The sequence below is a fragment of the Gobius niger genome (genome assembly GCF_951799975.1).
Source record: "Gobius niger genome assembly, chromosome: 24".
Taxonomy (NCBI): domain Eukaryota; kingdom Metazoa; phylum Chordata; class Actinopteri; order Gobiiformes; family Gobiidae; genus Gobius; species Gobius niger.
Window position 1 is genome coordinate 13,841,270 of NC_136875.1, and position 23,582 is coordinate 13,864,851.

Sequence of the window (23,582 nt, forward strand, 5' to 3'; positions counted from 1 at the left end):
GTCACATTTTTGTTGAGTTTTTTGTCATTTTTTGTTGAGTTTTTGTCACATTTTTGTTGAATTTTTGTCACATTTTTGTTGAATTTTTGTCACATTTTTGTTGAGTTTTTGTCACATTTTTGTTGAGTTTTTGTCACATTTTTGTTGCATTTACATCCTTATTGTCTTCTCATTTTTTGTGGCTGTTTTGGTGCTTCTTCCCCAAGAAGCTTTTTGATTAGGGTAAAGCCAAACTGGAGAAAATGGGATCCGTTCAGGTGGGAGTTACGAGGTTAAGAGGACGTTTCTTTCAGATCTGGAACTCTGTGATTCGCTACATTCGCCTTTTATCTTTAAATATGTACCTCTTTACTTTACCCAGATCTTAAAGCTTCAAGAAAAAAGTAAATGAGGATGAAAACAAGTGCTTCACAGTTGTGTTAAATTACAAGAAAACATATACAATCAATAAAACAATGGAAGCAGGTAAAAGTTGAATAATAGGGGTCCCAAGATTGACCCCTGGGGGACTCCACAGGTCCTGGTTTAGGACCTGGTTTCGTCTCGCACTTGGACCGTGGTTCAGATCTCACAGTCCGACGGCTTAATGCGAGTCCTAATTACACTAATCTGAATGAAGACAGTGATATTTAAATGCGAGAGGCCCGTGAAGGGTCCAGTTGGTGTAATCTCCATATCAGAGGCCCGGAGGAGCCGAAAACATCTGTCCACTCACCCGGCGAGTGTGTGTGTGTGCGTGTGTTTATCCAGCCATGCGGGGACTGCAACCTGTTCAGACCTGATCCCCTTTTTACATCGTGGAATATCTAATCCACTTTCCCCCCCTTGACTCCCACCTGAACCGAGCACATTTTCTCCAGTTTGGATTTACCCCAGTCCAAAAGCTTCTGGAAAAAAAGGTGAGAAAATAGCAACAAAACTGAGACGAAAACATTGATGAAAAAGTGACGTAAAATTGATGAAAAAGTGGCAAAAATGTCACAAGAAATTGACAAAAAAATGACCAAAAAAATTACAAAAATGTGACAAAATGATAAAAATTTGATTAAAAAAATGGACGAAAAAAGGACAAAAATGTGATAAAAATTCGACCAAAATTTTTAAAAAAAATGTGATAAAAAATTGTCAAAAAATAACACAAAAGTTACAAAAATGAAAAAAGATCCTCTTGGTTCAGGCGGGAGTTAAGAGGTTAATGAAGATAAAGCACAAAAACAATGCTCTTTCCACAATTGAGATCCGTTAGAATTGATGTGGTTTGATTCTTGTACATACATTTTCTGGTTCGTTTCATGATGTAGCTACACTTTTTGAGGGACGGACATGTTGTTGTTGGGGGTCCCAGGGGCCAAACGCCACAATTTCAGTTTTTCCCTCATTCAGATTTAAAAAGTTGTGAGCCTTAACTCATTGACTGCCAATGACGTCTATAGATGTCAATTAGGTTTTTCAATGGGAACAGCTGCAGCGACGCCTTGAGCATGTCTGGTGTTGAAATCTTAGTTGTGCTGCCCAATGCTGCCACCTAGTGACTCAATAAAAGAACTACAAGGTATTTTATTGAGTCATTTTTTGTGATGAAGAGACGTTTGGCCGCACTATAGGAACCTTTTGTAGTTCTCTGTGCTGTTAAAGAACCAGATCCACTTTTGATCGCTCATTTTGTTTGTTGAGTTTTTGTCACATGTTTGTTGATTGTTTTTTTTGTTGAATTTTTGACATTTTTTTGTTGAATTTTTGTCATTTTTTTTGTTGAGTTTTTGTAATTTTTTTGTTGAATTTTTGTCACATTTTTCTTGAATTTTTGTCATTTTTTGTTGAGTTTTTGTCACATTTTTTTTATTTTTTGTCAATTTTTTTGTCATTTATTCGTCAATTTTTGTCAATTTCTTGTGGCATTTTTGTGACATTTTTGCCACTTTTTCATCAATTTTTCATCACTTATTTGTCACATTTCCATCATTGTTTTCGTCTCAGTTTTGTTGCTATTTTCACAGCTTTTTTCCAGAAGCTTTTATATTGGGGTAAAGCCAAACTGGAGAAAATGTGCTCTGTTCAGGTGGGAGTTAAGGGGTTAATATAGAAGCTGCAGTTACACGTATGACCTGAGGTGGCAGTAGTGAGTATGAAATAGCGAACTTGCATCCAGCCCCTTTAAGCCTAATTAAATAAACGAACGAGACGCTCAAAAAATAATCGGCCTGTCTTTTTTTTTTAATACGCACGTGTTTTTAAAGCAGTATAAGTAACACCACCTCATGACATCATCAGGTGGAGGGCGAGTGTTTTGCTTCAGTGAAACAGTCTCATTTCAGCCGTGGGGATGTGTGTGTGTGTGTGTGTGTGTCCCCGTAAGACACCTGAACCCGGCCGTGTGTGCCACTGGCATCTCTATTAGCGCCGGAACGAGGCCAAACAGGAAGTGACACGAGCAGCTGCGCGGGGGCCAAACAGGAAGTGACACGAGCAGCTGTGCGGGGGCCAAACAGGAAGTGACACGGCAACTGCAGGTACAAGCCCCGAGTCCAAACACATCAGGAGCTAACGCGGCGGCGGCGACTGCGGCGGCGGCGACTGCGGCGAGCTAAGTGAGTCACGGGGAAGTGAGGAGAGGAGAGAGAAGAGGGTTAGAAAGAAATAATATCTTTATAATGAGGCCTTTTTCTACTTTACCCTGAGGAAATCTGTTGTTTATTGACAATTAAATATACAAAAATTAGAGTGAGACTGCATGAGTGAGTGTGAGTGAGTTTGTAACCTGAAAAATCAATAAATATATTTAAACAAGGACAGAGACATACAAAAATTCAACAAAAATGTGACAAAAATTCAACAAAAATGTAACAAAAATGTGACAAGAATTCAACAAAAATGTGACAAAAATGTGACAAAAATTCAACAAAAATGTGACAAAAACTCAATAAAAATGTGACAAAAATTCAACAAAAATGTGACAAGAATTCAACAAAAATGTGACAAAAATGTGACAAGAATTCAACAAAAATGTGACAAAAATTCAACAAAAATGTGACAAAAACTCAACAAAAATGTGACAAAAACTCAACAGAAATGTGACATTGAGAGCAACAGTTGAGTTTGTAATGTGAAAAATGAATAAATATATTTAAACAAGAAAAGAGACATACAGAAAAAGCTTCAAAAGAGAAGCGCAAAACAGGCAACAAATGAGGATAAAGCAACAAAAAAGAGTCACAAATGCAAGATTAACACGTCAAAAGAAGCAACAAACAATTTCCGAAAAAGCAATAATAATAATGCAGCGAAACATGACATGAAGTTGACAGGAAAGCACCAATAGTAGGCGTTACTCTGGCCTCAAGAAGCTTTGGGTAAAAGGTTAAGAGGATTTTTTTTAGTTTTCAGGTTATGGGCCATGGTTTTCACCTGAAAATAACAACAAAAAAACGTATCTTCACAATATCATGTTTAGTAATCCTTTATTTGACACTATCTTGATGCACCTGCCACGTTCAGTACAATGTAATGGGCTTTGTAACAGTGTGTAATAACTGGTACCTAAGGGTAAGTCAAGTATTTCCCTGGAGGCTAGGTTTTGTTTGGTAAAATATACTATTGAGGAAACTCATTTCAATGAATGAGTAATAATGAGCCTGAGAGCTCTGTAGCTACACTTAACCTCTTAACTCCCACCTGAACGGATCCCATTTTCTCCAGTTTGGCTTTGCCCTAATCAAAAAGCTTCTTGGGAAAAAAGCACCAAAATAGCCACAAAAATGAGAAGAAAACAAGGATGTAAACGCAACAAAAATGTGACAAAAATTCAACAAAAATGTGACAAAAATTCAACAAAAATGTGACAAAAACTCAACAAAAATTAATCAAAAATTCATTAAAAATTCAACAAAAAGTGACAAAAATTCAACAAAAATGTGACAAAAACTCAACAAAAATTAATCAAAAATTCAACAAAAATTCAACAAAAATTCAACAAAAATTCAACAAAAACGTGACAAAAATTCAACAAAAAGTGACAAAAACTCAACAAAATTGTGACAAAAAAAAAAAAAAAAAAAAAACATAATAAAAGGTGACACAACACAGCAACGCCGCGAGGTAAAAGATCAGTTTCGTGGGTCTTAGCTTTCAAATGAGGTGCTACACAGGCCTGTATAATAACCTAAGAGGACAGAATGGGTAGTAAGAGGTTAAGGCCTTATATATTTATATGAAAACATAAAACGACACAAATCTTGCAGTACATTTCCGTCTCCTCTTTATGTCAGTAATGTTCAGAGAAAGTTTCAAATCGATTCCTCTCTCGCCTCAAACACAGTCACGGTTTGAGTTTGTTCCTTTTCGAGGCTTTTCGAGTCTCCGTGAATCCTCGGGAGCCCGTTACTCCAGCAGGGACGGGTCATACATTAACGCAGTAGTACCCCGAGGCAAACCGCAGTAGTTGAAGTACACGCAGTACTTCAGTCGCTGGCGGGGACATTAGTCAGCCTGATGTACCTCTCCCGGAGCATTGTGGGTATTTTATGGAGCTTGTGGGAGAGATGTGGCTAATGCACACGCCGCGGTTTGAGTCATGGCTACAGAGCTCTGGGTGGAAATATACCGTAACGCAGTGTTCGGTGTTTACAATCCTGCGTCAGACTTTTGCTCACTACTGCCACCTCAGGTCTTACGTCTAACTGCAGTCCCTATGTTAAAAAGGGGGTATTCTGCTTTTTTCAATCCCATAGCACATGTCACACTACAATGTTGACAAACCTTCTGTTGGTCTGTAAATGCAGTAAATTAGAATAACTGCCTTGTGTAAAATGTCTCTCTCAAAATGGCTGTAGTGAATGTCTTGAAATAGGCCTCTGTCTCTTTAAGAACCTCTTAATTCCCACCTGAACGGAACCCATTAAATCCAGTTTGGCTTCACCCGAATCAAAAAGCTTCTTCGGAAAAAAGCACCAAAACAGCCACAAATATGAAAAGAAAACAAGGATGTAAACGCAACAAAAAAGTGATAAAAATGTGACAAAAATGTGACAAAAATGTAACAAAAAGTGACAAAAATGTGACAAAAATGTGACAAAAATGTGTCAAAAATTCAACAAAAATGTGTCAAAAATTCAACAAAAATGTGACAAAAATTCAACAAAAATGTGACAAAAATTCAACAAAAAGTCAACAAAAATGTGTCAAAAATTCAACAAAAATGTGTCAAAAATTCAACAAAAATTCAACAAAAATTCAACAAAAATGTGTCAAAAATTCAACAAAAATTCAACAAAAATTCAACAAAAATTCAACAAAAATGTGACAAAAATTCAACAAAAATTCAACAAAAATGTGACAAAAATTCAACAAAAATGTGACAAAAATTCAACAAAAATTCAACAAAAATGTGTCAAAAATTCAACAAAAATGTGTCAAAAATTCAACAAAAATTCAACAAAAATTCAACAAAAATGTGACAAAAATTCAACAAAAATGTGACAAAAATTCAACAAAAATGTGTCAAAAATTCAACAAAAATGTGTCAAAAATTCAACAAAAATTCAACAAAAATTCAACAAAAATGTGTCAAAAATTCAACAAAAATTCAACAAAAATTCAACAAAAATTCAACAAAAATGTGACAAAAATTCAACAAAAATTCAACAAAAATGTGACAAAAATTCAACAAAAATGTGACAAAAATTCAACAAAAATTCAACAAAAATGTGTCAAAAATTCAACAAAAATGTGTCAAAAATTCAACAAAAATTCAACAAAAATTCAACAAAAATGTGACAAAAATTCAACAAAAATGTGACAAAAATTCAACAAAAATGTGTCAAAAATTCAACAAAAATGTGACAAAAATTCAACAAAAATTCAACAAAAATGTGTCAAAAATTCAACAAAAATGTGACAAAAATGAAAGAAAAAAAAAACATACAAAAGGTGACACAACTCAGCAACAACGCAAGGAAAAAGATCAGTTTTGTGGGTCTTTCAAATGAGGTGCTACACAGGCCTATATAATAACCTAAGATGCCCTCCCTCTGTCAGAGCCCGCGGGCGTCTCCGTGACCTCTGACCCCGCTCGCTCTGTACACGGGATTAATGACTGAAGTACGGCGGCTTCTGCCAGAGACTTCGGCTCATTCCACGTCTGCGGTTTGACATTCACATAAACATTTCATCTTCAGGCCAGTTTGTGCTGATGTTGCCTCATCCTAACCTGGTAAAAAAAATAAAAAATCATCCAAAGAGTGACAAAAAATCAACAAAAATGTGACAAAAACTCAACAAAAATGTGTCAAAAATTCAACAAAAACTCAACAAAAATGTGACAAAAATTCAACAAAAATGTGACAAAAACTGAAAAAAAATGTGTCAAAAATTCAACAAAAATGTGTCAAAAATTCAACAAAAATTCAACAAAAATTCAACAAAAACTCAACAAAAATTCAACAAAAATTCAACAAAAATTCAACAAAAACTCAACAAAAATGTGTCAAAAATTCAACAAAAATTCAACAAAAATTCAACAAAAACTCAACAAAAATGTGTCAAAAATTCAACAAAAATGAGTCAAAAATTCAACAAAAATTCAACAAAAATTCAACAAAAATGAGTCAAAAATTCAACAAAAATGAGTCAAAAATTCAACAAAAATGAGTCAAAAATTCAACAAAAACTAAAAAAAAATGTGACAAAAATTCAACAAAAATGTGTCAAAAATTCAACAAAAAATCAACAAAAATGTGTCAAAAATTCAACAAAAATGAGTCAAAAATTCAACAAAAATTCAACAAAAATTCAACAAAAATGAGTCAAAAATTCAACAAAAATTCAACAAAAATTCAACAAAAATTCAACAAAAATTCAACAAAAATTCAACAAAAATGAGTCAAAAATTCAACAAAAATGTGACAAAAATTCAACAAAAAAATGACAAAAATTCAACAAAAATGTGACAAAAATGAAAGAAAAAAAAAACATACAAAAGGTGACACAACACAGCAACAACGTGAGGAAAAAGATCAGTTTTGTGGGTCTTAGCTTTCAAATGAGGCGTTACACAGGCCTATATAATAACCTAAGAGGACAGAATGCATTTGGTTTAGGCGGGTGGTAAGACCTTAAAGGAACAGGCCACAGTTTTTCCACACTGAGATATGTTCCTACCTGAGCTTAGACGAGTTGATGCGTACCAAAGATGTTGTTCGCATTTGGCCTCTCCCAATGTATTCCTATGGCTCCAAACGGGGGTGAAGTTGGAGGCGACCACGCTCTTCCACGGGCACACAAACGGTGGCCTGTCCCTTTAAGGCGGGCAAATGTTTGTACCTGTCTTATCTTATCCAATATGTCAACAAGATAAAACCCTAAACTTAAACCTGGATTTGTCCATTATTTCGATTCCGTGGTTGAAATACAGACATTTTTATGCACTACTATAACCCAGTGTTTTGCTCTCGCGCTGTAAGTTCTCCCTCACTCCTCCAGATGTTACAGGAGCGTTTACCGGGACGGCGTTTTGTCTTTTTAAGCTTCTCCCCCCCCCGTCTCCTGCCTGTCACAGCGCCGCACTCAAACGCAGACAGGCTCCCGCTGTTTGGAGATGTTTAGTTCTCCACCACGTCAGTCGGAGGAGGAGGAGGAGGAGGAGGAGGAGGAGGAGGAGAGGGGAGCGTCTCGGGGGAAATGTGAACACGTTTAGAGGCACAAACACACGCCACCGCGGCGGCACTGTCATCTCCATCACCACCACCACCACCACGCCAAAACCAACAGCAGAACACAGACTTTACCCCACACACGGGAGGGACTGCAGGTGTGGGACGGGGCGGGGCGGCGTGTTGTCGTAAACGTGGCCTGTTCCTTTAACCGAGCACATTTCCTCCTGGTCAGCACGACTCAAATCCACTCGAGGCCAGAGAATCACCTCATTTGAAAGACCTGTTCTCAACTTATCCTAACTTTTTTTGTTGCCATATTAATGTTACATTATCATCAGACCTTGTTGGGTTTTGGGTCGTCTGTGTGAGGAAAAGGAAAACCCCTGAAGAAGTATCTTTCCATAAAGGGATGGAGTTGGTGATTCAGTGCAATATTTTTACTTCTTTTCATGAAAATGGTGCAGTTGTTTGTTGTATTTCTTTGTTTTCAGGCTAACGCTAACATTAGCATGGAGGACGTCTGTGTTTGAGGCTAACATTAGCATGGAGGACGTCTGTGTTTGAGGCTAACATTAGCATGGAGGACGTCTGTGTGTTTGAGGCAAACGCTAACATTAGCATGGAGGACGTCTGTGTGTTTGAGGCTAACGCTAACATTAGCATGGAGGACGTCTGTGTTTGAGGCTAACATTAGCATAGAGGACGTCTGTGTGTTTGAGGCAAACGCTAACATTAGCATGGAGGATGTCTCTGTGTTTGAGGCTAACGCTAACATTAGCATGGAGGATGTCTCTGTGTTTGAGGCTAACGCTAACATTAGCATGGAGGATGTCTCTGTGTTTGAGGCTAACGCTAACATTAGCATGGAGGACGTCTGTGTTTGAGGCTAACATTAGCATGGAGTACGGCTGTGTTTGAGGCTAACATTAGCATGGAGGATGTCTGTGTTTGAGGCTAACATTAGCATGGAGTACGGCTGTGTTTGAGGCTAACATTAGCATGGAGGATGTCTCTGTGTTTGAGGCTAACGCTAACATTAGCATGGAGGATGTCTGTGTTTGAGGCTAACATTAGCATGGAGTACGGCTGTGTTTGAGGCTAACATTAGCATGGAGGATGTCTGTGTTTGAGGCTATACATTAGCATGGAAGTGGTCTGTGTTTGAGGCTAACATTAGCATGGAGGACGTCTGTGTTTGAGGCTAACATTAGCATGGAGGACGTCTGTGTTTGAGGCTAACATTAGCATGGAGGACGACTTTCTCCGGGCTGCGTGACGTCACGCGCGCTGCGGCTACAGATGTGTTTTTTTGTTTTTTTAAAATCTGAATTTATTTATTGTTCCAAACGTTTATTTTATGAAACAGAACGACTGTTTTGGCATTTTTACAGGCGTTACTATCATCACTCAAAAAAGGAAAAAAAAAAAAAAATCACTCCAGCGTGAGCTCAGAGACGCCGAGAGTCGGTCAGAGCCCGGTGTCCGAACACCAGCAGATTGAGCGACGACATCTGCTAAAAGTCACTAAACTCCGGGAATAAAGTATTTCTGCGATAAAAACCAAACTCAGAGACAGTGGAATATTTATGGATAAATACGAGTCAGATACTTTATATTTAACATGGATTTTACATGAATGGCTTGGATTATTGGAGAGGAAGCTGTCGGTCATTTAACAGCTCCAGCTAAAGGTTAGCCGCTAACGTTAGCATCTTTTCACCGTAACCGTTTATATTTAGGTCGTTATTCTTGAGAAACACAAACACTCGACTGAAACAGCTGATTTACTTCAGTCGTGTTGTTTAGTTCAAAGACCTGTCTCTGTCAGGCTCTTCTCCCACTCTCGCAATGCATTGTGGTCTATATTGACCCGTTTAGTGACCATCGATGCTCACTACTTTTCCAGATGCATTGTGGGAAATTTCGAGTGGACGACATTTTTCTCTCTGGACATTCGGACACACCTACAACATGTGACCACTATATAATCACTATATAATCACTATATAGTCACTATATAGTCACTATATAGTCACTATATAGTGACTATATAGTCACTATATAGGGCAGAGTGTGGACATTTGGATACAGTCTCTGTGTTTGAGGCTAACACTAACATTAGCATCGAGGACGTCACTAAACTGAGTCCCCGAGGGGCCAAGTGAAGCATCTCTATTGCCGTGGTTAGTCCTAGATCGTCTGCTCCGGAGGGACAGTCTGCTGTGAAAACGTGAGATATCATGACACAAATTAAGGTTAGGGCCAGGGAAATGGTTAACCTCTTAACTCCCGCCTGAACCGAGAGGATCTTTTTCCTCACGTCATCAGATGTTTTTTCCAACATTTTTTTGTCGGGTATTCAACTCATTTTTGTAACTTTTTTGTAATTTTTTATCACATTTTTGTAACTTTTTTCGTCCATTTTTAATCAATTTTTTGTCACATTTTTTATCAATTTTTTATCAATTTTTTGTAATTTTTTTGTTACATTTTTGTCATTTTTTCGTCCATTTTTTGTCAATTTCTTGTGACATTTTTGTGACATTTTTGCCACTTTTTTGTCAATGTTTTCTCACTTTTTTGTCACATTTCCATCATTGTTTTGTTGCTATTTTCACTGCTTTTTTCCAGAAGCTTTTGGACTGGGGTAAAGCCATTAGGGTTAAGATTAGGATTATTTGTATTTTTAGACAAACCAACTCATAGATCTATACAAACTCACAGCAGATCGTCCCTCCGGAGCATACGATCTAGCACTAACCCTATTGCTGTTGTGGGCGAGTGTGCGTCAGATATACGGGCGTACCAGAAACACGCAGACAGAAAGGTTCCTGCTCGGGAGTTCTGGCTCGGGGGGAAACACGGAAATTAAGGTGTTAATTTTTTTAAATTAATGAATCGAAATGAACGCGCTACAGTCCCAGCACTAACTTTACATTATAGTTTAGTTCAATAATCACCGTTTTAACCTCTTTACTCCTTGGCTTTACCCGAATCTAAAGGCTTCTCGAACAAAGCGTCAAAATACAGATGAAATCGAGGATGAAAACACAGATAAAACGTGTATATTTGCTGATATAAATGGCCACGTCTCTGCGTCTGTGCGAGTTGTCAGGAAGTAGCCGCTCCGTCTCCCAGCGCCGTAAACAGAAATAACATCAGACGTGAGATTAAAGGGATCAACCACAGGAGCAGGTTATGTCAGTCACACGAGTATTAATAGTCCTCGACAGTACGGAGGCGAGTGGGTTCTTTACGCCTTTTGATTACATCACAACTTCAGGGATTTTAGCCTCGTTTTCATGTCGCTAACGTCGGGTAAATGAGCCGGTCGTCCTTCATGAGAAGCTCCTGGATTCTCTTCAAGCGGCCCATGTCTATGTCAGAACCAGGTCTAAACCGAGGACTCACCCGGGTCCAACCAGCTCCCAAACCGGCTCTAAAGCGTAATCCTAATCCCGGCGTTAACCAGTGGTAAGCCGGCGGTAATTAGCTCATTAATAATCATGTCAGAGAGCTCGCAGTGATGTCTAAACCCCGGCACCGCCGCCTCCGGAGGACCCGCTAAAGCGAAACGGAAAAATTCAATTAGGCGACAAAAGTGAATACATTTACTACAGCGGCAGAAGGAGAGGCAGCGCGAGGGGCCCGGGGCTGCAGCCGTTTCCCACGATGCATCGGGAGCGAGGCGGGTGTGGGGGGGGGGGAGGGGGGGGGTGTATGTGTAATGTATGAGAAGAGAGGCTGAATATTGACTAGTGAATGAGTTTCAACGCGAGACGCTCAAGTTTTGCAGTGTTTTTTTCTCTGCATTCGAGCGACGAGAGTTCAGCCCACTCCACATCCACTTCCCTGTTTTTGCCCAATCAAAACTACGGATAATTATTCCAAAACTACTTTATTTTATCATTAGTTCAGCTATCTAACTATAAGTACCTGCTGAACTAATCAATGAGACGAGCTGTGTGCTTTTATTTTGGCGAGTCCATTGTTTTCCCCTTTAACTGTTTCAAAACATGGAAAGAGAATGTGAAGTTTGCCATAGATACAGACGGCATCTCTGGAATCGCCCATATATGGTCATGTTTGAAAACAGTTAAGGGGGAAAACAATAACCTCTTACCACCCGCCTAAACCAAATGCATTCTGTCCTCTTTTGCCTGTGTAACACCTCATTTGGAAACTAAGACCCACAAAACTGATCTTTTTCCTCGCATTGTTGCTGTGTTGTGTCACCTTTTGTATGTTTTTTGTTGTTGTCACATTTTGGTTGAGTTTTTTGTCACTTTTTGTTGAATTTTTCTCACATTTTTGCGCTTCTACTGAACAATCTGCTGTGAAAAAAACATTCATGTGGACCTGATTTAGATTTGACTTTGATAAATAAGTTCATGATGGCTAAAAAGAGGGAAAAATTGTTTGTTTTCCCCCTCGGCGAAGCCACGCCCCCTTCTATGATGCAATGCCATCTGTATATCGATGTAAAGAGGAAAAGAATATGAAGGTTTCACGGAGGAGCAGTGCTCCGAGTGCTGCCTATAAAACCACGGCTCAGTCGACCTCTTTACTTAATACGAGACGCCCTCTCGAGTGACAAAAAGTGACAAAAATCCCTAAAAAAAAGACAAAAATCCAGCAAAAAAAAAGACAAAAATCCAACAAAAAAGTGACAAAAATCCAGAAAAAAAGTGAAAAACACATAAGGGAAATAAAAAGTGACGACAATGGCAAAGAGGAGAGAATGCATTTGGTTTTGGCGGGTGGTAAGAGGTAAATCTTGGCATTCTTCGTCCAAACCCACCTCTTCCTCTATAAACATCTCCGTTTCTGTGCGTTTCCTCCGGTCTGCGGCGGCACTCAGAGCTCGCATTTGTAGCGTTTTGTTTTTTGCGGCGCGAGGAGGGAAAAAACAGAAGCGGACGGGAGAGCAGCCTCGAGGCATGTCTACAACAATCGCGGACCGGGGACGTCTGAGCAGAGAGTGAAGACGGAGAGAGCGCAGAGAATTAAAGACGGAGACGAGTCCAAAGGCCGACCTCGAGGCCAGTCACGCCGTCGAGAGGATCACGGAGAGACTCGCCCTTTACGAGGAAGCGACGCCAACGTGGTCTTTCCCTCCCAGATCCATTCACAAATACTGACGTGTTTGGTATCCACGTGGAGCACGAAAGGAGATTGAGACGATGCTGTGATCCAAATATGGTCATTTCCTTTGTGGGAGAAACCAACAACATCTCCACTTTAGTCGCTCCTACAGACTCCACAGGTTTGGTCTTAAAGTGAATCTGACACTTTAGACACAATTTTTGCTAAAACATAATTTATTTTTTTATTTTATTTCATTTCATTTCATTTCATTTCATTTCATTTCATTTCATTTCATTTCATTTCATTTTATCTTATTTATTTATTTATTTTTTTCAGTCATGTTAGTTAGTAATTAACATGATTATATTCAAGATTTCTCAAAGATTCTTTAGTTTGACCATTTTTGTGATGTTTGTAGTTTCACTTCCTTATTGGACACTGACAGGAAGTGACATACAGACGGCGTCTCTGGAGTCGCCCATATATGGTCATGTTTGAAAACAGTTAAGGGGAAAACAGTTTGGAGAAAAATCTAAACTTTCTCGAATTATTCAAAAACTACTTTAACAAACGCTGAATTATGAATATAGTTTCTACTAAATAAAGATACAAAGACATGGGGAGGAGCAAAGAGGTTCAACAGCCCATAAATACATAAATATCAGCAGCTTTATCTGACGTCTAAAGATTTTTCCAGATTTCACTAATAACTATTTTCCCTCTGAAAAAGTATTTGTAGCTAATATGTCACAAAATAAAACCATCCATTCAAGCCCGGCTCATTCCATTATGTAGTTTTTGTCGCTGAAAAGATTCACTGGACCAAATGCCATTAACCTCTTCACTCCCGCCTGAACCGGGAGGATCTTTTTCCTCACGTCATCAGATTTTTTTTCCATCATTTTTTTGTTGGGTATTCAACTCATTTTTGTGACTTTTTTGTCATTTTTTGTCAAATTTTTATCAAATTTTTGTCATTTTTTTCATAAATTTTTTGACATTTTTTGGTCACATTTTGTCACTTTTGTGTCCATTTTTTGTAATTTTTTATCACATTTTTTATCACATTTTTTGTCTTTTTTTTGTCATTTTTTGTCAAATTATCGTCATTTTTTGGTCAAATTTGTATCACATTTTTGTAATTTTTTGTCACATTTTTTGATAATTTTTTTGTCACATTTTTGTCATTTTTTTCATCAATTATTTGTCAATTTCTTGTGACATTTTTGTGACATTTTTCTGACATTTTTTGGACATTTTTGCCACTTTTTCTTAAATTTTTCGTCATTTCTTTGTCAATGTTTTCTCACTTTTTTGCCACATCATCATTGTTTTCGTCTCAGTTTTGTTGCTATTTTCTCACCTTTTTTCCAGAAGCTTTTGGATTGGGGTAAAGCCAAACTGGAGTAAAATGTGCTCGGTTCAGGCGGGAGTTAAGGGTTTGAACATGATTATTGCATATTTGTGTATTTTTGCACATTTCCGATGCTTTACTTCCTCATCGTTATCGAGAAAGTCCCCATAAACACTGAGATATTCATTTTTGTCCACCTCTATCGTCGCGCTCAGGCTAAAGTGATGCTCTGTAACTTTCCTTTTCGTCCACACTCCCCCCCCCCGCCGTCTCCTCCTCTGTCCTGGTTTCCTCGGCTGTGTGTGCTTTAATTAATTGCGGTCTAATTGAATTTGCGGAGCGGTAATGGCTTGGTTAAGGGAGAGCACAGATTGACACAGCGCTGGGCTTATCTGCGTCGCGACTGTAACCGGGGAGCTACGGCGAGCGCACAGGGACACGCCGGCCGCGGAGTCAACAGGAAGTGTGGAGCGAGCGAAGAACAAGGGGGGGCCGCGAGGGGTGCAAATCTATCACGAATATATTAAACAGCGTCTGAACCGAGCAGCTCGTAAGGAGAACCTGCACATTTGTTAACAATCGATTTCCCCTCGAGCCGGAACCTTTCTATCTGCGTGTTTCTGGTACGCCCGTATATCTGACGCACACCCGCCCACAACAGCAACGGAGGCGCTTCACTCGGGCCGTCGGGGACTCAGTTTAGTTTTAAAAACGTCCTGATGGGACGATAGACGCTGTCCTGCTCTAAAAAGTCTACAGTATCATCTCAATGCAAAACATGTACAATACAAACACAGAGACGTCCTCCATGCTAATGTTAGCGTTGGCCTCAAACACAGAGACGTCCTCCATGCTAATGTTAGCGTTAGCCTCAAACACAGAGACGTCCTCCATGCTAATGTTAGCGTTAGCCTCAAACACAGAGACGTCCTCGATGCTAATGTTAGCGTTGGCCTCAAACACAGAGACGTCCTCGATGCTAATGTTAGCGTTAGCCTCAAACACAGAGACGTCCTCCATGCTAATGTTAGTGTTAGCCTCAAACTCAGACGTCCTCCATGCTAATATTAGTGTTAGCCTCACACACAGACGTCCTCGATGCTAATGTTAGCGTTAGCCTCAAACACAGAGACGTCCTCGATGCTAATGTTAGCGTTAGCCTCACACACAGACGTCCTCGATGCTAATGTTAGCGTTAGCCTCAAACTCAGACGTCCTTCATGCTAATATTAGTGTTAGTCTCACACACAGACGTCCTCGATGCTAATGTTAGCGTTAGCCTCAAACTCAGATGTCCTCCATGCTAATATTAGTGTTAGCCTCACACACAGACGTCCTCGATGCTAATGTTAGTGTTAGCCTCACTCACAGACGTCCTCGATGCTAATGTTAGTGTTAGCCTCACACACAGACGTCCTCGATGCTAATGTTAGCGTTAGCCTCAAACTCAGACGTCCTCCATGCTAATATTAGTGTTAGCCTCACACACAGACGTCCTCGATGCTAATGTTAGTGTTAGCCTCACTCACAGACGTCCTCGATGCTAATGTTAGCGTTAGCCTCAAACACGGAGACGTCCTCCATGCTAATATTAGTGTTAGCCTCACACACAGACGTCCTCGATGCTAATGTTAGCGTTAGCCTCAAACACGGAGACGTCCTCCATGCTAATATTAGTGTTAGCCTCACACACAGACGTCCTCGATGCTAATGTTAGCGTTAGCCTCAAACACAGAGACGTCCTCGATGCTAATGTTAGCGTTAGCCTCAAACTCAGACGTCCTCCATGCTAATATTAGTGTTAGCCTCACACACAGACGTCCTCGATGCTAATGTTAGCGTTAGCCTCAAACACAGAGACGTCCTCCATGCTAATATTAGTGTTAGCCTCACACACAGACGTCCTCGATGCTAATGTTAGCGTTAGCCTCAAACACAGAGACGTCCTCCATGCTAATGTTAGCGTTAGCCTCACACACAGAGACGTCCTCCATGCTAATATTAGCGCTAGCCTCAAACACGGAGACGTCCTCCATGCTAATATTAGTGTTAGCCTCACACACAGACGTCCTCGATGCTAATATTAGTGTTAGCCTCAAACACAGAGACGTCCTCCATGCTAATATTAGTGTTAGCCTCAAACACAGAGACGTCCTCCATGCTAATATTAGTGTTAGCCTCAAACACAGAGACGTCCTCGATGCTAATATTAGTGTTAGCCTCAAACACAGAGACGTCCTCCATGCTAATATTAGTGTTAGCCTCAAACACAGAGACGTCCTCGATGCTAATGTTAGTGTTAGCCTCAAACACAGAGACGTCCTCCATGCTAATGCTAGCCTTAGCCTCAAACACAGAGACGTCCCCGATGCTAATGCTAGCCTTAGCCTCAAACACAGAGACGTCCCCGATGCTAATATTAGTGTTAGCCTCAAACACAGAGACGTCCTCGATGCTAATGCTAGCCTTAGCCTCAAACACAGAGACGTCCCCGATGCTAATGCTAGCCTTAGCCTCAAACACAGAGACGTCCCCGATGCTAATGCTAGCCTTAGCCTCAAACACAGAGACGTCCCCGATGCTAATATTAGTGTTAGCCTCAAACACAGAGACGTCCTCGATGCTAATGCTAGCCTTAGCCTCAAACACAGAGACGTCCCCGATGCTAATGCTAGCCTTAGCCTCAAACACAGAGACGTCCCCGATGCTAATGCTAGCCTTAGCCTCAAACACAGAGACGTCCCCGATGCTAATGCTAGCCTTAGCCTCAAACACAGAGACGTCCCCGATGCTAATGCTAGCCTTAGCCTCAAACACAGAGACGTCCTCGATGCTAATGCTAACCTTAGCCTCAAACACAGAGACGTCCCCGATGCTAATGCTAGCCTTAGCCTCAAACACAGAGACGTCCTCGATGCTAATGCTAACCTTAGCCTCAAACACAGAGACGTCCCCGATGCTAATGCTAGCCTTAGCCTCAAACACAGAGACGTCCTCGATGCTAATGCTAGCCTTAGCCTCAAACACAGAGACGTCCTCGATGCTAATGCTAGCCTTAGCCTCAAACACAGAGACGTCCTCGATGCTAATGCTAGCCTTAGCCTCAAACACAGAGACGTCCTCGATGAACAAACGCTCCAGCCCACTCTGAGCCACAATAACCCTAACCCTTGTAATCAAGTCCCACCACTACTAGTATATATTCAAATTTGTTAAATCAATTGCCATAGGCTGCACTGAGGCTTCACGTCTTCACTGAGACTGTTCTAGACTTTTGCTGCATAAAGCTGAAACATATATGTCATATTGTTTAGTCCTGACTCTGGGAACCACCAGGAGACCCCCTCCTGGTGGTTCATACAGCTGTAACAGGTCAGCTATATACTTTGGTGCCCGACCATGAAGGAACTTATAGACCCTTTCGCTGCTGACATCATCAGTGACATCATCTGGAGGCAGGAAGTGATCAAGAGAAATAAGATTTAACTAAAACTAGCGATTATAAATGTAAAACTACAACTAAAACATGTGGTCCTGTTGTGGCTTAAGGCGCCAGAACAAGGGGAACGACATTTGAGGTGATAAAATAAGGTTTATCTGATGTTTCCAACAACAGTTAGACATTTGTTTATCGTTACTATGACAACGGCTACAATGGAAATAGATGGGAATCTAACTTCCTGCCTCCAGGTAAGCCCAGAATGTTTACAAACAATTAAAGGGTCCATACACAAGCAGAGCTGTTTTAAATTCTATTCTCTGAGCGACAGGAAGTCAGTGCAGAGACCGGAGCACTGGACTAATATGGTCGTATTTCCTGTTTCTTGTCGGGACTCGAGCAGCAGCGTTTTGCTACACTTTGCTTTGATATAAAGGACTTCTCTCCCGACGTCGCCGCGGAGGATTCTCTCCTCTGATTGGTCAAAAAGCCGTCTTCTTATCTGAGCTGGAAACTAAACCCGGTCCAGAGCAGGATTTGCACTAAGGGCATGTTTCCACGGAGATACACCCTGATAGTTACTTATCTTATCTATCCAGTTTAGTAGTACGGCAAAACCAGGGTTATCATTAAACTTTACCGCTAACCCTCTAATCGTGGCTTTTTAGTTTAACCCTCTGGTATCCAAAGTAATGAACTAGATCAGTATAAACATCTCAATTTGAGCATAATAATCCACATTTTAGTTGTTTTGACTAGTTAAGAAGTTGTTGGGCATTTGTCCCAGATTATTTCACTTGTTCTGAGATGTTTCTGACTCGTTTCGATACATTTCGTCCTTATTTCAGGTCATTTTCTTTGCCAATAAAAATTGGTCTTATCTCATTGGCAGTTTCTTATTTTAAGCGAGATTTACCCTAGAACTGGTCTGAAATGTCCTCAAACAAGCAAAGCAAACTTGGTCCGATCAGGAAAAGTGTCTAAATTAGTGAAAACCGCTCAAAACAAGATACATTTCCTCAATTCAAGTCATTTAAGCCAATGCTTGATATTCAGTGACTTCCTGTTTCGCTCCAGCACACCAAAATAAAAGCACGCAGCTCGTCTCATTCATTAGTTCAGCAGGTGCTTACATTACAAGAATATAATTAAGTGTTTTGTCTGTTCATAGTTAGGCAGAAGGAAAGTTTAACTAATGAATAAGACGGTGCTTTTATTTTGGCGAGCTGGATCGAAACAGGAAGTCACTTCTTGGGCAAGAATTTGAAATTATGCACGAGTCAATTCCTTCACCGCTCTCAAAGATCGACCGGTGAAGGAGGAAGTCATGGAAATTCTACATTAGAGTTTTGAAGAGTTAAAGATGGAAAAGTCTAAAGATCCATCGCAATATCGACTCGAGCGAAACCCCCGAGACTTTGTTTTCGCTTTGTTACTTTCCGCCGGTGATGGGCCTGATGCTGAGGTTTGCGTTTCCCTTTTCAGAACTTCATCAAAAGTTCCGTCTTCCGATGCATAATGTATGACTTTACCCACTACTTTCCCCCTCCCCGTATACTCCTCCACAGTATGTAAAATACGTACATCTCCGCCGTGATCGTATGCATTGTTTTTGAAGCGTGGACAATCGCCGCCGCGTCTGCCAAAGCAAGTTTCCGCCGTGAAAAAGGAGAAGAAGAAGAAGAAAAAAAGCTCTCCCATCTCCCGCTCCGAGTCGGGTCCCGGCTGAGCTTGCATTTAAAAGCATCGTTTTTTTTTTTAGCATCGGAAAAGGTCACTCTCTGGGCCCGGATCTCTCCGCGTTCAGCACAAATAACCTTTCGCGTGTGCGCCCGTGACATTAGGTCCTGCCTTTGATTCCGGAGGCGGCGGATTTCAAACACTGGGCAACGCCACGTGCATAAAGGGCCGGTTATTACGGCTGAATGTGGGGTTTGATGGAGGGATGTGAGGCTGGAGTGTGAGAGGAGAGGCTTTGGGGAACTGGTTTGGCTTTTACACCATGTTGCAAAGAGAAGTTCAGACTTTTGTGTTAAATATCAAGCGAAAACTGCCATACAAGTACACAGGTTTGCGAGTACATAAAGCTTTCAGTCGGGTTTATTCGGCTTCTTCAGATACATCTTTAACCCCTTGACTCCCGCCTGAACCGAGCACATTTTCAGGTGTGAAAATAGCAACAAAACTGAGACGAAAACAATGATGGAAATGTGACAAAAAGGGAGAAAACATTGATAAAAAAAGTGACGAAAAATTGATTAAAAAGTGGCAAAAATGTCACAAGAAATTGACAAAAGAAAATGACAAAAATGTGACAAAAAATGACAAAAATGTGATAAAAATTTGACAAAAAAAATGACAAAAATGACAAAAAGCTACAAAAATGAGTTGATGGAAAAAAAATCTGATGACGTGAGGAATGTCTGGTGTTAAAATCTTAGTTGTGCTAGTGAGTCACTAGGTGGCGGCTTTGGTCTTTCATTTTCTCAGCTTTTTGGTCAGAAAACAGCATTTTGGGTGATTTTACCTATTACTAAAGAATGGAAAGAGGTACAAACAAACTTTTTTTTTAGATGAAAGAAGAGAGTCTAATCTTTCTTTTGGTGGGTTTCGTGTTGACATAGACCTAGACCTACATTTTCTGTGGGTCTTGAAAAACATTAAAAACATGCCTGAAGTGTTGCCTTGGCACATTCATGTATTTCTGAGTCATCTGTAAAAACTCTGATGGCGGCCATTTTAGGGATAGCTTTGCCTGAGTCCTCCTAGGAACGCCCCCACCTCCTGGAGACGCCTCCGAGCTTTCGTCACCAGCCGAGTAACCAACCACTGCTCCTCAGCAGAACCCCCTCCCCACTGATGCCACAGACAGCGTGTGGAGGGGGCGTGTCTGAAAGGCTCAGAGGTTCTTAAAGAGACAGAGGCCTATTTCAAGACATTCACTACAGCCATTTTGAGAGAGACATTTTATACAAGGCAGTTATTGTAATTTACTGCATTTACAGACCAACAGAAGGTTTCGTCATCATTGTAGTGTGATATAGACTGGTGCTATGTGAGTGAAAAAAGCATAATACCCCCTCTTTAAAACATAATGCTGGTTTCTTCCACGCGGATCGATATGATTACATTCTTTTCCAGGAAGTGCTGTTGTTGAAACCTTCAGGTCATGGATCAACAACGCTTTAACTCTTCTCTTTCCCCTCTTTGTCTCTCCTCCAGACCTGCGCCCCCTCCCCGACGTGGCCATGACCGGTAACTGCACCCGCGAGTGCACCGAGTTCGGCCACTCGGACTCCTGCTGGATGCCCGGCCAGCCGCCCTCCTCGCCCGGCGGCCGCAAGCTCGTCAACCCGGCGCACTCCCAGACCCTACCCAACCCCAAGACCGCCGCCAAGCTCTCCACCTTCGTGCCTTACAGCTCGGACGCCGAGTCCGTCGACGCGCGGGCGGGGAACGGCAACGGCCCCAAGCCCCCCGCCAAGGAGGAGCAGCGGGGCAGCGCCACCGCCGGCACCGTCGAGCGGGGGACCAAGATGGCGAACATGCGCTTCATGACGCCCTACAACAGTGCCTATACGACCAGCGCGGGGGGAGGAGACGCCAACGCCAAGGAGTGTAAGCTGGAGGGCGTGGCCAAAAACCAGGGGGAGTACCATTCGAACGCCACGCCCGCCGGACAGACAGCGGCCAAACGGGAAATCTACCTGTAGGGAAATCCCCTGCAAAGCCCCCCCACCCCCTCCCCCCCGAAAAAGAGTCACCCTATCCTGGATTATATATACATGTGTTAGTGCGCCCCCTACAGAGAGACGAGGCGACTGCGCGGCTGACTGGAGAAAGCATGCGGGAAATTGCTTTTAATGATTTAATTTAAGTATCTTTATTCCACAAACAAGGTCCACACTTGAACATATTTGACCGTAGATGCCACTGAGTGTAAATGATCAACTAATTTGGACCAAACTGGGTCTAAAAAGGACTAAAGTTGGGCTAGAATGTCTAAAAAGAAGAGAGCTCTGCAAAAAAAATGAGGATCATGAATAGTTCATTTGACACAAACATTTGACTTGCTAATAAAAAACCTGCATCAGTCTTGTTTAAACTTTTATTTTGAAACTTGAAGTCCAATGCGATTCTGAACCCTAACCCATTACTAACTTAATTTAGGACTAACGTTTATATAGAAAAAGTAAAAAGTACGAAACCAAATCACAGCCAGAACTTCATTGACTGTTCGTTCATTCATTCACAGCTCGACATTTATTGATTTTTGTCTTAACAATAGTTCACGTTACTTATAATAATTTGAATTCTTTCTGAATATGTGACACGGATGAGAAAAGGTTTGAAGCCTGACTTAAAGCCTGCTTTGGATCAGGCTGAGCTGCTATTACAACTCTATTTTATTCACCAACCATTGTTTTTCAGAATAACTTGGGTTATTTCCTCGTTTATCTAAAAATCCACCGTATTCATTAATAAGTTAAACACAAGGACAAGACACAGACTTCACCGACACTAAAACTAGACTATCCAAGACTACATTTCACATTTCACCAAGTCATTAACAAAAGCCTCAAAGTTAAAAGTGGACTGGCACAGGATTAACCAACCATTACACATAACCCTGTTGACCTGGGTCATCCTTTTTATGACATGTAACTCCCACTGTTGCCAGCAGAGGGAGCTCCAGGCGAAAACCCGACCAGCCCAGTGTCTAAAGTGAGACGTTTTGAAACGCTGGTCAAATCCATCAGTGTTAAAAGTCATTGAACACTGGAAGAAGTAGTCAAGAATTTAGTAACCAGGGTTTTCATTACAAATCATTAAAAGTCATGGAATTAATTGTGCCAAAATGAAGGCCTTAAATGTCATTAAAAAGCATTAAATTCTTGGAAAATTATGACATAGTTCAACATTTTTTACTGTGAAGGTTAATCAAAAATACCAAAATTATGGTCTAAATGATACATAATAATTAAAAAATAAAAATAAGTTGCAAATTTGTCCAATTCTCTTTCCTCTGTTTGATGAATGTTTGCTGATCTTAAGAAATTAAATCTGCTCAGATTTTTTTTCTGCATTTTTGGCATTAAAATATAGTATTTGGGCATTGAAAAGATTAAATTTGTCATGCCCTGGTAACGTTTTCTTAAAATAAATACACATGCCCTTGATTAACAAAAACGATCTCATCACACTCAAATTTTGAATAAAAAAAAAGTTAATTTACTTGTTTGATTGTTTTGTTGATATATTGAAAATTTGACTTTTCTAAGAAGTAAGCCCTTAAATTTCATTTGAAAAAAAAAGATTAAAATAGACATTAAATCTATATTTCTTGTAAAATAATGGCACTGCTTGACTATTTCTATTACAAAGGTTAATAGAAAATATAAACACTTTGGTCCAAAACACTTTGAAGTATGAGACAGTCTCTTGAACGGCTGTTTAACATAAGCTTTTCCCAAAGATTTGGCTTCCAGTAAAACGCCAAACATCCCACCATGATCTTTTTTAATTCTTTGATTTCAAATGTTTAAACATATTTGACAGTTTAAGTTTTTTCACCATTAGCATTTACCCATCAAACATCACAAATTATCAACGACATGTTTTCAACGGTTGTCAACCCATCGCCCACATTTATGAGACGTCAAAGGCTGGTCACAAATTATTAAAATAATTAAAATAATTTCAGTATATTCAGTATGTTCTGTGTACTGAACATGCAGATCATTTGAGATTTTACTTTATATAAGAATTAAAGTATAAAAGTGGCCTCTGAGCTTAATGCTTTATTCAAGGTTGCCCATTGAGTCCAATTTTATTTGCAATATCAGAATCTCCCCTCGTTCCTCCGTTTGAAAGAATAATTGCGAATCTGAAGAAACAAAACATGCAAAGATTATTAGCGTTAATGGCATTCAACATTTAGCATCGATCCGAGCGCTCTGCGGTCAGCCCCGCGGCCTCCCGCCCCCTCACGGCCGCCCCTGTGTGCCTATAGACTCCCCCAATCCCGCTCTTTTAACCACATTTTATAAAA

At 40.4% G+C, this 23,582-nt stretch overlaps 1 protein-coding gene across 1 annotated transcript in view; it reads left to right on the plus strand.

Moving 5' to 3' along the window:
• Positions 1-21,287, plus strand: part of LOC306982383 (protocadherin-1-like) — a 282,274-nt gene extending 260,987 nt beyond the window's left edge. Inside the window, exon 5 of the mRNA XM_079582296.1 lies at positions 20,753-21,287. Within this exon, the coding sequence (XP_079438422.1) occupies positions 20,753-21,243 (491 nt within the window). The 3' untranslated portion in view covers positions 21,244-21,287. The remainder of the gene's footprint in view (positions 1-20,752) is intronic.
• Positions 21,288-23,582: the final 2,295 nt, after the last annotated feature.